The 14,328-nt window shown below is 43.5% G+C and overlaps 1 protein-coding gene across 8 annotated transcripts in view; it reads left to right on the top strand.

Annotated features, from left to right (window-relative positions):
• Window positions 1–14,328, top strand: part of ZDHHC2 (zDHHC palmitoyltransferase 2) — a 555,886-nt gene that overhangs the window by 366,428 nt on the left and 175,130 nt on the right. For 6 of the 8 annotated variants that reach the window (XR_014978173.1, XM_085642021.1, XM_085642020.1 and 3 more), the window contains exon 9: window positions 2,620–2,736. The exons of the other annotated variants lie outside the window; for them this stretch is intronic. Coding sequence is in view for 5 of the 6 variants with exons in the window: in XM_085642021.1 (XP_085498147.1) it covers window positions 2,620–2,736 (117 nt within the window). In the remaining variant the exon portion in view is untranslated. The remainder of the gene's footprint in view (window positions 1–2,619; window positions 2,737–14,328) is intronic. 8 annotated transcript variants of the gene reach the window in all.

Below are 14,328 nucleotides of genomic sequence, written 5' to 3'. Positions count from 1 at the left end.
ATAAAGCACCATATTTATTAAGAGTCATGCTTCAATGATGTCAGAGCTTCACTCATGTTGAAAAAGCTATTTAGCAAAGGCAATCCAGCACTGCCTTACGTGAGATTTGTACTCAAGGTACACCCTCCTTAATGATAAGAAATGGGAGTGAAATGGTGGTACCTTCATTTTATCAGACCGATTGCCGCCCTTCAACACCCTTGTCTATTTCACCCACTTTCATTTCCTCTGAGGTTGTGTACTTGGTTTAATTCTTCCTGCACTAGTTTTTTCAACTTTTTAGTCCAAACTCGCAAACCAACTCTGTATGGTGCTCAGGGGTCAGGACTGTCATCCACATTCTTCTATTTCTATATGTCAACATGACATTCTTTGGGGGTACACCTCTACACTAGTGATGATACACAGCCAGTGCTTCCTTTCTTGATTTGCTGGCCACGGACAGATAGAAGGGACCCAACTATTTGCAAATGAATCTCAATAAGGCCAATATTATGGTACTAACTGGTCTCTTGTACCTGTGTCTGATTGACTCTGATCACTCTGATATATACTTCAGTGTATGTCATAAGTGGGCTAGTATGCCCAGACGTGGGTTCCATGAAGACTGTGCCACTGAAACCAAACTATATCTGACTGATGAGACCTTATAAGGGGAAAACCAGTCTTGGGTTGCTTGTGTTCTGGTTGAGGGAGGACCTGGACTGGAAGTTCAGGCTGGACTGTTTGGAGCAGGGTCAAGAGTAATTTGCATATGGTTGGGTCCAAACTTAGGTAGCATGTTGTGCAAAATAACAATAGACTGGTAATTACCAGTGGCTGAGATTAATTCAAGCATTCCATCCATCAGTTTTTTGTATAGTTCAGTGCTATGAGTATGCCCAGACATGGGTACCATGCACACTGTTCAAATAGAACCAAACTATACCCGGATGATGATGTCTAAGAAGGGCAAAACTGGTCTCCCGTGCTTTATTCCAGTTGATGGAGGGACTGGCCTGACAGTTCAGGCTGGACTGTTCCTTTTGAAGCAGGGTCAAAACTGACTTGCATATGGCTGGGTCAAAAGTGAGGTGGCATGGAGTACAAAATAACGATGGACTTGAATGCAGACTATGTAACCAGTGGCTGAGATTAATTCAAGCATTCCATTAATCAGTTTATTGTATTCTTCCGTGCTATGCCTTCATTGGGACTGTTGTGCCCTGACATGGGTCCCGTGCACACTGTGCTACTGAACCCAAGCTATGCCCAACTGATGAGCTCTAATAAGGGCGAAACCGGTCTTGGGTTGCCTGTGTTCTGGTTCAGGGAGGACCTAGCCTGGCAGATTAGGATGGACTTTTCCTATTGGAGAAAAGTCAAGACTGATTTGCATATGGCTGGGTCCAAATTGAGGTGGCATTTTGTGCAAATTAACAACTGACTAGTATGCAGCCTTGAGTAATTAATAGTGGCTGAGGTTAATTCAATCATTTCATCCGTCACTTTTTTGTGTACTTCAATGATTGACAGTTGGCACCTGATGTAAGGATCTCCCAGATGTCAGTTAGGAATGTAAAAACCCAAGCGATCAAACAGCTGGCTAACTATGGAACTGCCAATTTTGTCACAGCAAGTTTCACCACCTCATGAGTGGCTCACAAAAAGGTTTTCAAATGCTTGAGTTTACCGCATTTAGTGTAGATATATCTATATTGGACTATAACGACTGCATTGATTTAAACATACCCAAATATTTTCTAAAGAAACTTAAAATACTACAGAATGCCCTGGTACACATGTTGCTAACACACAGATGGCAAAACCTTTTAGCTCCAGCGCTTTGCATGTGTCAGGAGTTTTCTTTAAATGACCATGTTACAGAACTTATTTGAATATTTACAGTACATGCCCCACGGAGATCATGTTTGTCTGATGGTCAATACACTCTAGTTGTTGCTAGATTTAAGAGGAGCAGATTTGGCGGACAGTCTGTCTACATTCTGGAACTCTTTTCCCTATTGTAAGAAATTGGGGTATTAGTTATGCAGGATGTGAGGCCTGCACATGTAACACATCCACAATTGTCTCCTTATTGGCAACCAAGTACCCCATCGTAACATGTAAATCTCTCAGAGTAGCGAAGCAGCACAGTCTAAGGCATACTCAGGGAAGGTGGTGTGAGCTAGTAATCCCCATTAGCTGGCACACAACAACAACACATGATAGATGATTGCCCAGTCAGTGCTTTGTCTATGAAAAAGCAAAAGTACATTTATTTTTCACACACTACTTAATACTCTGCCTTCACTTGCAAAGTTATACATATGATATTTAGTGACCTTTTTTAATCACATTTGACCACTAGTGGTTAATAATCCCCATAATCACAATCCCCCCATCTATACTATATATAACATAACAATATACAGAGCGTCCTTTTAAAAAAATCATACCTATTGGCTTTGTCAAGAGGTAACTTCAAAAATATAGAAAGCAAGACTATTGTAGCGTGAAGATTCGGGTTCACCGGAGCTTCGCATTTGTGGTCGAAGCGGGTAGCCAGATATTGGTGCGAATGGGCTCATTTGCAGTCGTGAAGAGTCCAAAACTTCAGGCTGTTTCCTTTTCTTCCAGGAGGAGCTCAACTGATGCCACACCAAGGGTCCAGGACCTGGGAGGCACTTCTTGGGGATCAGGAACTCACTTCAATAGAAGCCAGCAGGGCTCAAACAGGTCCAGCTGCAGGTCCAGGTAGGTTGAGTTCAGCAGTGCAGCTGGGCAGTTGCAGGGAGGCCTCTGGAGCTTGTTGTGTCCCTGCATCTCAGAACAGGAGGCCAGCTAAATAGACTGCAAGCACCAAATGGTTTGGACAAGAAAATCTCAACTTTCTAAAAGTAGCATTTGCAGAATTGTGACTTAAAATCTGACGTTACCATTACAGAGGATTTTAAATTACAATTCTTTAGACACCAAAAATTAAACTTCTACCTGCAACCAAACAAAATATGTCACTGATCAAATGTAATAAGTTAACCCAATGTAGTAGGACATTTAAAACCTCACTACCAGGACATGTACATTTTAAAAGTACATGTTTACCTATTTTTCAATACAATGTAACCACTCACACACCCACTCACTGACCCATACAGTCACTGGTATACCCACCTGCACACCAACAAAACTACTCTCACACCCACTCACACACCCATACAGCCACTCATACACCCACATACAGATACATACAGCCACTCACACACCCACTAATAGACCATACAGCCAATTAACACACCCACTCACAGACCCATATACCCACTCACAACCTCATTCACACCCACACTTCTACTTATACATCCACTCACAGCCCCATCAAGCCACCCACACATCCACCCACTCACCAACTCATAAACCCATTCACACAACCTCAAAACTACTCACACGCACTCATGCAGCCACTCACACACCTACTCATGGATCCATACAGCCACTCACATACCCAGTCACTGACCCATACAACTATTCATACACCTACTTACTGACCCATACAGCCACTCACACACCTACTCACAGACCCACACAGCTACTCAAACACCCCCTAACACACCCACAAACCCCCTCACCCATTCCCACTCACAGAACCATACAACCTTTCACACACCCACTCACTGACCTATACAGCCACTTACACACGTACTCTCAAAGGTTACAGGTTACAGGAAATCAAATTTAAAAACCTTTGAAATTCACCAAAACAACAAAGGTTAGAAGGACGTTATAGATAAGAAAGTTACATTAAAAGAAAACGTAGAAATTCTGTGGAAAAAAAAGGTTACAATGACATTATAGTTAAGCTCAGATTTCACCCACACAAAATCTTAGAAATTCAGCAGTTATAATTACTTGAGCTAACTATAACTTACGCCCCTGCAACGTATTGCTTATGACCTCACATATTACATCACTCATGACATGGTTAGTGACATCACTGATAACATCTCAAATGACATCACGGATGACATCACTGATGACATCATCCACAGAACCAGCTAGTGTTCTGATTCAGGGAGGCCCTAGCCTGACAGATTAGGCTGTACTGTTCCTATATGGCTGTGTCCATAGTGAGGTAACATGGTGTGCAAATTACCAGTTGACTAGTATGCACCCTAGAGTAATTAATAGTGGCTGAGATTAATTCAATTATTGCATCCATCACTTTTTTGTATACTTCAATGATTGACAGTTGTCACCAGATGTAAGGATCTCCCAGATGTCTGTTTGGAAAGTAAAAACCCCAGAGATCAAACAGCTGGCTAACTATCAAACATCTAATTTTTCATTTTGTCACCAAAAGTTTCACCACCTCATGAGTGACCAAAAATGTTTTCAAAGCCCTGAATTTACCAAATTTTGTGTAGATACATCTATATTGGACTATGCCAACTGCATTGATTTAAACATACAAAAATACTTACTAAAGATACTTAAAATACAGCAGAATGCTCTGTTGCACATGTTGCTAACAGACAGATGGGGAAACCTGTTAGCTCCAGTGCTTTGCATGTGTCAGAAGGAGTTTATTTTTAAAATGAGCATGTTACAGGGCTTTTTATTTTATAGATTATATGTGCTTATTTTTATATTTAAAGTGCATGCCCCACGGAGATCATGTTTATCTGATGGTCAATACACTCTAGTTGTTGCTACATTTAAGAGGAGCACATGTGGTGGACGGCCTTCCTGGAACTCTTTTCCCTATTGTACAAAGTTATAAGTTATGCAGGATGTGAGGCATTCACATGTAATATATCCACAATTGTCTCCTTAATGTCAACCAAATACCCCATCGTAACATGTGACTCTCTCAGAGTAGCGAAGCAGCACAGTCTAAGGCATACTTAGGGAAGGTGGTGTAGGCTAGTAATCCCTATTAGCTGGCACACAACATAACAATTGATAAATGATTGCCCAGTCAGTGCTTTTTCAATGAAAAAGCAAAAGTAAATTTATTTTGCAGACTATGCCTTCATTTACAAAGCTATACATATGATATTAAGTGAAATCTTTTAATCACATTTGACCAAAATTGGTTAATAATCCCCATAATCACTATCCCCCTGCCTACACTAGATATAACATCAAAATATGAAGGGCGTCCTTTAAAAAAAATCATACTATTGGCTTTGTCAAGAGGTAAGTTCAACGATATAGAAAGCAAGACTATTGTAGCATGAAGATGAGCGTTCACCGGAGCTTTGCATTTGTGGTCGAAGCGAGTAGCCAGATATTGGTGTGAATGGGCATATTTGCAGTTGTGAAGAGCTCAAAACTTCAGGATGTTTCCATTTCTTCCGGGAGGAGCTCAACTGATGTCACACCATGGGTCCAGGACTTGGTAGGCTCTTCTTGGGGATCAGGAACATACTCCAGTAGAGGCCAGCAGGGTTCAGACAGGTCTAGTTGCAGGTCCAGGTAGGTTCAGTGCAGCAGGGCAGCTGTCCAGTTGCAGGGAGGCCTCTGGAGCTTGTTATGTCCCTGCATCTCAGAACAGGAGGCCAGCTAATTCACTTTTGGAGTCATGCAGGTAGCCCGTAATGAAGGGAGCAGGTCCAGCCTTCCTTCTCAGACAGAAGGGCAGGCATCAAGCAGCATGGCTCTTTTCTGGCAGCAGGCCATGTCCTTTTTTTATAGTGTCCACAGGTTAAGTAATTTACTGAAGCATAGTTCTGAGAGTCTTTGTTTTATACCTGGTGTCTGCTTTGAAGTGGGAGAAACTTCCCCCACAGAGATATCTGGAATTTCCTGTCTTTCTACTCTGGCTCCACTGGGTCTGGGGGTCATAAAAGGCTTAGTATGAAGTTCTTTGTGTGTGGGCTGAGGCAAGTGTGGTTGGTGACAGCCCCGCTGCCCACATTAAGTCAGGATGGCCCATCCTGCCAACAGCCAATCCCTCAATTGTGTGGCTGTCTGGGAATAATACACAAAGGCTAACTGCCAAGTACACCTAGTCATGTGACCCAGAAAGCAGACTGTAGACAGCAAATGGTTAGGACAAAAAAAATGCCAGAGTAGAGCTCTATGGAATCAGCAATGCTGGGCTACAGAAAAATCAACAACAATTGCCAATACTGATTTACTAATTACATACACTCATTTTTTAATGAACATTCATTTTAATAATAGTGGTCTTCAAATATTACTTTACATATTAGTCATGTCACTTTACAAATTCATCATATACAGAAGCTTATTACAAATAAATCATATATAAACAGTACATGAAACCCACCCACTATACATGAATAGAAACTGTTACACAAAGTAATGAACAAAAATAAACATACAAATCAGTTATGACTATACAAATACATACTTACTATTCTGGAATATCCTTGCCTAAACAGGAGGACACATAAGTTAACATCAATTTTAATTACTTGTGTACTACAATTTAACAAAGCTTTTTTGGGCGGCAGAGCCTTTTCCCATCTTGCCCCCCTTTACTGGAACCAACTCCCCATTCATTTACATCAATGCCCGACTACCTGAAATTTAGAAAATTGCTAAAAACCTCTCTGTTCTGATGTGAGTCTTCTTGGTTGATGGTAGCAGTCCCAGCATGTGATACCTCTGATGGGGTGATTCGGGTGCTTTACAAGCTAATAAATATCAAATATACTCCTATACGAATGGGCCAAGCAACCTCCCAATGCACTGCTCTTATAACCAGCAGCTTAATTTATCAAATGTGTTATTATTTCCCTGATTGTAATGCCTTATTTATTCGCTAGTAGGTTGCGCTGTTCTTAACGCATTTCAAACCTGTGGCTTTATTTATGGGTTCTCTTCAGGACTCAGAACTGATAAACACTTAGGTTCATAAATCAGTTTGGTGTATACTCGCAAATAACCGCCTGCACTTCTCCAGTCACCAAATGTAATTAAATAGGAACAGTCCATATTCATAGGCTCTAGCCCCTCTATGCAATGACGGCTACAACCAAATTTCATAAATCAAATTTAACTCTTCGCCATCACGGAAGCAGGGTGCAACTCACATAGAATGGACAAAGGAGAGGGTGGCGGAGCAAAGCCCTGCTCCTGCCGAAGAGATAAACTGGATTTAGGAAATTTAGTTGTAGCTGTCACTGCAAAGAGGGACCACTCACAAACCCACTCACACCAAGACACCTACTCACACACCCACTCACAGACTCATACAGCCATCCAAACACCCACTCACTGACTCACAAATCCACTCACACACCCTCAAAACTACCCACACACACTCATACAGCCACTCACACACAACTCACAGATCCATACAGCAACTCACACACCCAGTAGCTGACCGATACAGATATTCATATACCCACTCAGACTCATACAGCTACTCACACACCCTATCACAGACCCATACAGCCACACACACACCCACTCACAGACCCACACAGCCACTCCCACAAAACCACTCCCAGACCCATACAGCCACTCACACACTCACTCACCAACCTATACAGCCACTCACATACGCACTCTCAAAGGTTACAGGTTACAGTTATGAAATACATTTTTTAAAAACCTTCGAAATTCACCCAAAAAACAAGGTTTACAGGGACGTTATAGCTAGAAAAGTTACATTTAAAAAAAACATAGAAATTCTGCTAAAAAACAAAGGTAAGAGGGACATTATAGTTAGGCTCGGATTTCTCCCACAGAAAACCATAGAAATTCAGCAGTTAAATTTACTTGAACTAACTATAACTTAAACCCCTGCAATGCAGTGCTTGTGACCTCACATATTACATCACCTATGACATGGTCAGTGACATGGCTGATAGCATTTCAAATGACATCACTCATGACATCATCCACAGAACCACTTATACACCCACACACCCCTACAACTACTCACTCACTCACTCACACACCCACTCACACACTCCTATTCACATACCCACAAACCATTCATAGACCCATACAACTACTCACACACTCTTACACACCCATGCAACCACTCACACACCCACACAACCACTCATACACCCACTCACATAGCCATACAATTACTCACACATCCACTTACATACCATACATCTACTTACACACCCACTCACACATCCACACAGCTACTCAAGACACCTACTCGCACACCCATACACCCACTTACACACCCATACAGCCACTCACACACCCATACTGGCACTCACACACCCATATAACCACTTACACACCCAGAAAACCACTCACAAACCAATTCACAGACCCATATAGCTACTCACATACCCAATGATAGACCTACACAGCCACTCACCCACCCAGTGACAAATCCATAAAGGCACTCACTCACCAACTTACACACTCATACAGTCACTCACATACCTTCTCACACAATGATACAGACAGTGACACAGCCACGCAGATGACATATGTTAGAAACAGTATAACTCAGTAATATTACAGAAAGAATGGTAATTTAACTTATGCAGCAGCTTAGTATATATCTTGAAGTCTCAGAAACGTTCACGAAACAGTTACAATCACAGGATGATGTAATCAGTGATGTCATTTGAGATTTAATCAGTGATGTCACTGACCATGTCAAGAGTGATGTAATATGTGAGGTCATAAGCAGTGTATTTCAAGAGTGTAAGTTATAGTTTGCTCAGTAACTACAACTGCTAAATTCTGAGCCTGACTGTAACATCCCTGTTCATTTTTTTTTGTGATTTTCTAAGTTTTTCCTAATTCCATTTCCTAACTATAACATCTTGCAACCTTTGTTTTTTTCAGTGAATATATGTATGTATTCACTAAAAAAAAAAAATTTCATTTAACTAAAATATACAAAGCATGTGTGCATACCTTTTTCACATATAATACACTCCTTTCCATACTAAAGTCCCATGTACAGAACCAACCAGTGATATTACTTCTCTTAAAATTCAATCAGTTAAGACTATATTCTTGGAGGTAGATGTGTAATCAAATTCTTAAAAAGTTGTTTTTTTATGCAATGATAGATCCTAATTTTAATTTACAGCAAAGCGTGGAATATGATTGGGCAGTGCTAGACTGGGGAGCAAGCATTTGCTCAGGCTGTGCATGAGGGATCTACACACTTGCCTTCAAGAGCAGGGACAGACATCAATCAATTTGACACTATCCCTCAGACGGGTATAAGCCAAAAATAATACAATTGAGAGATTTCGCTGCCACTGCTTCACACACACTAATTATGTATGAATTCGATGTTAATCTGTTTTAGTGCTTTCGCCACATTTTAATCTTTCAGTTAGTATTTGCGGCACTGAAAAGGCTTTGAAGTTTTTGTAAGCAAGCGATCCAGCCACAATTGTTTCTTTAATATCTATTGCATAAGTTTGATGTTGGTATAACTGGGTATTCTAGCTGGAGTTGATTACTTTGAGCTTTGTTTGTGGAGTAACTTTCTTGCATACTATTTACAAAGGAGCAAATGCACTTTCACACCCGGCTTCCGCTTTAACTCTAACTCGAGTTTAGCCGATGTGCTCCCTGGCGATTGCCCCTTTAACAAGCTATTCACGCAAAAGTAAATGTAATTCACACCTGGCTCCAGCTTTGATTCTAATTAGGGTGTTTTGGATTGATATAATCGAGCTAGTTAGCTAGGATTGTTGGTTTCCATCCTATGAACTTCCAAAATTTGAAGCAGTATAGTGATATCGGGTTTGACTCACTTAGGGCCATATGTATGAGAAACGCGTTTTGCAGTTCTCAAACTGCGATTTTTAGGGCATCGCAATTAGAGAATCGCAAAATGCAATGTATGTAGGATTTGCTAAATATTTTGCGAATCCTACATATTCCTTATTTGCGAATCGCAAATTGAGATTTGCAAATAAGGAATACCTTGCCATTCATTCCTATGGGCTAGAAGGCCCATAGGAATAAATGAATGGGAAGACATTCTCAATTTGCGATTCCCAATTAGAGAATCGCAAATTGAGAATGCAATTTCAAGGTTGCAAGGGTGTCAATAGGACACCCTGTTGCACCCATGAAATAAGCATGTGTGCACACGTGGCGCTCATACATGCCCTAAGGGCATGTATGTGCGCCACATGGCACTCTGAAAAATGCAAAAAAGTGCATTTTTCAAAGAATTCGCAAATTACCACCAAACTGAAGTTGGTGGTAATTTGCGATTCATTAAGCCAAAATCGCACAACTTCGGTGCTTCCTACATTGCATTTAAGGAATTGCAATTTGGGATTTCTTAAATGCATTAGCAAAATAGGGAATCGCAAATTTTGGGATTCCTTATTTTGAGAGTGGGTTTTCGTGTGCTACATTGCACACTGCCTAAATGGCGATCGCAAATGCTGAAATCCTGCGAATTTCAGCGTTTGCGATCGCAATTTGGCTTCATACATATGGCCCCTAGTATAATGAAGAAAAGGCTTTAGACAAACTGCTGCTTCCATTGTGATTAATTTATCCATGAGTTGAGACAGTTGTACGGCTTCCCCGAAGTTCATTACTTTTCAAAGTGTGCAGATTTATGATTTATAACAGTGTGACAGTGTGTTATTAACCTCTATTAACCCTGTTGATCTCAGTTGACACAGTTATATGGCTTGCCCGCAATTCATTCCCACAGATTCCAAACTTGTGACAGTGTAGCGATATGTAATTAAAATCCATTAACCATGTAACTCCACGTTAGCACTGTTGTGTACTGCTTCGGCAGTTCTTTACTCTTCAGCTCTGCAGTTTTATAAAATCTAACAGCTTAAAGGTGTGTGATTGATTAGTTTCAATTTGCCATGTTAGCAGCTCACGGAAAATACATAAAAGGCATGGACTTCAAATTAACAATAACTGCTCAGGCCAAGGGCTTGTTTGAGATATTATCGATGCATTTCATGCGGCTCCGCCACAACAATTACACCAAATTCGGCAGGAAGCTAGATCTTGGTCCACAGATTATGCTTTTATGATTTCAGTCATTTTTGAGATAGTAAGGGTAAAAAATAATTGTATATTTTGGCGGTTGGGCTGGCGAGAGTCTCGTAGGCATCAAACATGGAGTCCTGTGATTGGTCAAGAGGTCAATTTTTCTCATGAACCTTCATGCCCTCTGGGGAGCGAAAAGCTCCTGTGAGTCTTGCGAGACTTCTGATTTGCTGGCTGATGGAAGGCTAGATATTAAATGGCTTCCATTACTGTTTACTGTGAAAAATTAGAGGTGCTGTGGAAGTGAAGTAAAAAAGATACATAAGGGGGAAGCAGAAAGGCATGCTCTGCCACTACATTTAGAAATGAAGTATCTAAGGGATAATTACTGTGAAGACAATAAATGTATATTGTTTTAAAGTAATTTTTATGATCTCGTGGGACTCTTTCTGGATCATGACTGGTAAAAAGGAGTAGATGATTTCTTGATACACTCTGGAGCATATTCTCAAGAACGTATCATAACCATCGCAAAAGTTACTTAACGCAACCTACAACATCGCAGTCTATCGCAGGAAATTTACGCCGTGTTAACCAAGTATTTACAACACGGCCTGCAAATCCCACACGTCTGGCGGGAAAATGCACTTTAAAAGCAGAACAAGAAAAACACCATGGATGCACCCTGACTCAGCGCAGAGGCTAACATGAACCCCGGGTATGGGGTCGGCCGAGGAGAAGAGGGAGAGGAAGACGGGGTGCCGTCCGCAGCAAAACCAGATCAGCGTCACAGAGGTGACCGAACACTACCATCAACTGACCCACAAGTAGACCACCTGGAATGCAGTCGGAGTGCCGAGGAGGCCAAGAGGCGCTGGCATGATGTGACAACCTAAATCAGGCACAAACCCTCCGTAAACAGGAAGGCTGCAACGGCGACAGGAGGTGGCAGTCCTGCGCCACAGGAGGAGCTGGAGGAAAGCTAGGCCACAGTCATCAGTGTGGAGATGGTGCAAGGTGAAGAGAGTACGGACACAGTCCGAGAGGACCGGACCCAACATCAACAGGGTGAGTAACGACCAGGGACTGGGGGGACGGGGAGAGATGGGCACAATGGCACACATGCACAACGATGTGTAGCACATTGCACACCCACAATTACCCTGGATCATGTCCCTCATCCCCTTGGCACACTGCAGCACACATACATAGCAATCACAGCACATCCACTTTGACTACAACGTGGTACAATGCGCAAAGCTGACACTGCAGAACAGGAGACACAACTGACTCCGCACACGCACAGAAACATGCCTACTACATCTGAAAGAGCAGAAAACTTTGCAATGGAAAAGTACACGTACAACCTCACATCCGTCATGTAGTCCAAATGTACACTGTCCTGCAGCAGTACTCAGCACCTCCCAAACAGTCACAATGTACATTGTCAAACAGTCTGCATGTAAACCAGAACAATGCGCCAACATACATGTAAACACATTGTCAACATGCATCTCCCCTTCACATTGCAGAGGGGCACATGACACCTCTAGCAGAGCACAGAAGACAACACATCTGTGATGCCGGAGAGGACCACCACACCGACGACCTACAACAGGCCATGGACATCCCATGCAACCCACCACCAGGACCCGGGCAGTCAAGCTACTCGAACACAGAACCTGCAACAGACCACACAGCAGGAAGAACCCGCAAGCACATCTGGCTCACGACACTTCACCCACCCATCCATGGCACCCCTATGCCATGTGTCAGCACGCCAAAAGGAGATGGTTGAACAGGTGTGGGTGGGGTCCGAACCCATAGAAGGTGAACTCGATCACATATGTGGGTGTCTATTACCCTTCAGGGACCACCTACACCCCACAAAGGAGACCCACACTGCCATAGACTCATGCAGATGCACATTTACAGTACAGAACCACGCCCGGGGTCACGCAAATAGCAGTCACACACCCATGTTGGCTCTGCGTATGACGGCCCAGGCCACTCCCCTTCCGAATTGAGTGGGTGACGACAAAGCTACATGTCCAAGCTCTAACCCTCTGCCTGCGGTGACATGTCTGCGTCTGCTGTACACAGCACAATGCAATGTCGTAGGGCCCAGGGCCCTCATGCATACAACAAGACCACAGGGACACACGGAGATACCATGTTGAACTGGCTACGGGCATGTGCCCCCGGACCCTTTATTGGCAGGGCCACATGTACAGTGACACCTGTGCTGGATGTGTGTGGGGTGAGTGTAATCCAGCACGCACGGAATGCTTGGTGCTGGCAACCACTTGAACAGTGGACACCAGTGCAACGGAAACTGAAAACACCTGGATAACAGAGTCAACTGCTGAGCAACATGGAGGTAGCCAGATAAAGTCCAGAGGACATCCAACATGCAAACAGAAGTGTCCGTGATTTGCAGTGCACTGTGATCGGGGCACTAGAGATGAGCACGCTCATGTGAAGAAAAAGTCTCGGATTGTGTCCATTAGAGATATTCTTGATGCAGATGCAGTGGGGTGTGTTAGACCGGCATCATCATCCTCATCAACGTCCCAGGTCTCCCACACTGCTTAGATGACATTGCTGCGCAACCTCTCCACAGCACAACACCCAATCAGTAACAGACGATGGATTGCGGTGCACTGAGTCAGTGGCACCTGGAGTGCTGAGCAGGGTATCCGGCCAATGATGGCATCCACGACAGGTGTGACCAGCTCCGTAAGTCTGTCAGGACCACCGTTTTGACTCTGGCAGATGGGGGTTGGAGGTGGTCCTTGCGGTGGTGGCGTGTGCCTCCTGCGGTGATGCGTCATCCGGGCCGGTCAGGACTCGATTTGATGTGTGAGCCCTGGTGGGCCGCAGTTGAGTCCGGAGGATGCGGACAGCGCTGGGCCACAGACACATTGCAGAGACCATCCAATATCTCAGAAGAATGTGTCCCGGACCTAACCAGCACAGAGTTAGTGGCCCCGGATGCACTGTGGCCGGCACAGGCACCCAGCCACGGGACGGTGACTTGTGGTGCAGTTAGATGGGCCATGCGACCTGAGCGGATCCTCATCAATGTCCGAGGTGTATGTTGCGGAGGGTTGCGGGGGACAGTGGAAGCTGTCCTCCAGGGCATGATGCAGAGGGTGGAAGCTGTCCGGAAGCAGCAAATGGAGGAGTGGAATGCCACAATATCGTTTTCACCACAAAGTCACTATCACCGACATGTTGGCGACGACAACCCCAAGTCCATGGACTCAGTCGCCACCAAAGTCCAACCAGAAAGTGTCCATGGGTCTCGGGGAACAGACTTAGTGGCACTGGGACTGAAAGGGGATGCAATCTGCGATGAGGCCTGAACAATTACATCAAGTCTGCCATAAATAAATCATGGCT

This window comes from Triturus cristatus, chromosome 2_2, assembly GCF_964204655.1.
Source record: "Triturus cristatus chromosome 2_2, aTriCri1.1, whole genome shotgun sequence".
NCBI classification, from domain to species: domain Eukaryota; kingdom Metazoa; phylum Chordata; class Amphibia; order Caudata; family Salamandridae; genus Triturus; species Triturus cristatus.
Note: the sequence above shows the minus strand (reverse complement) of the source record. Positions and strands in the feature narration are given on the sequence as shown.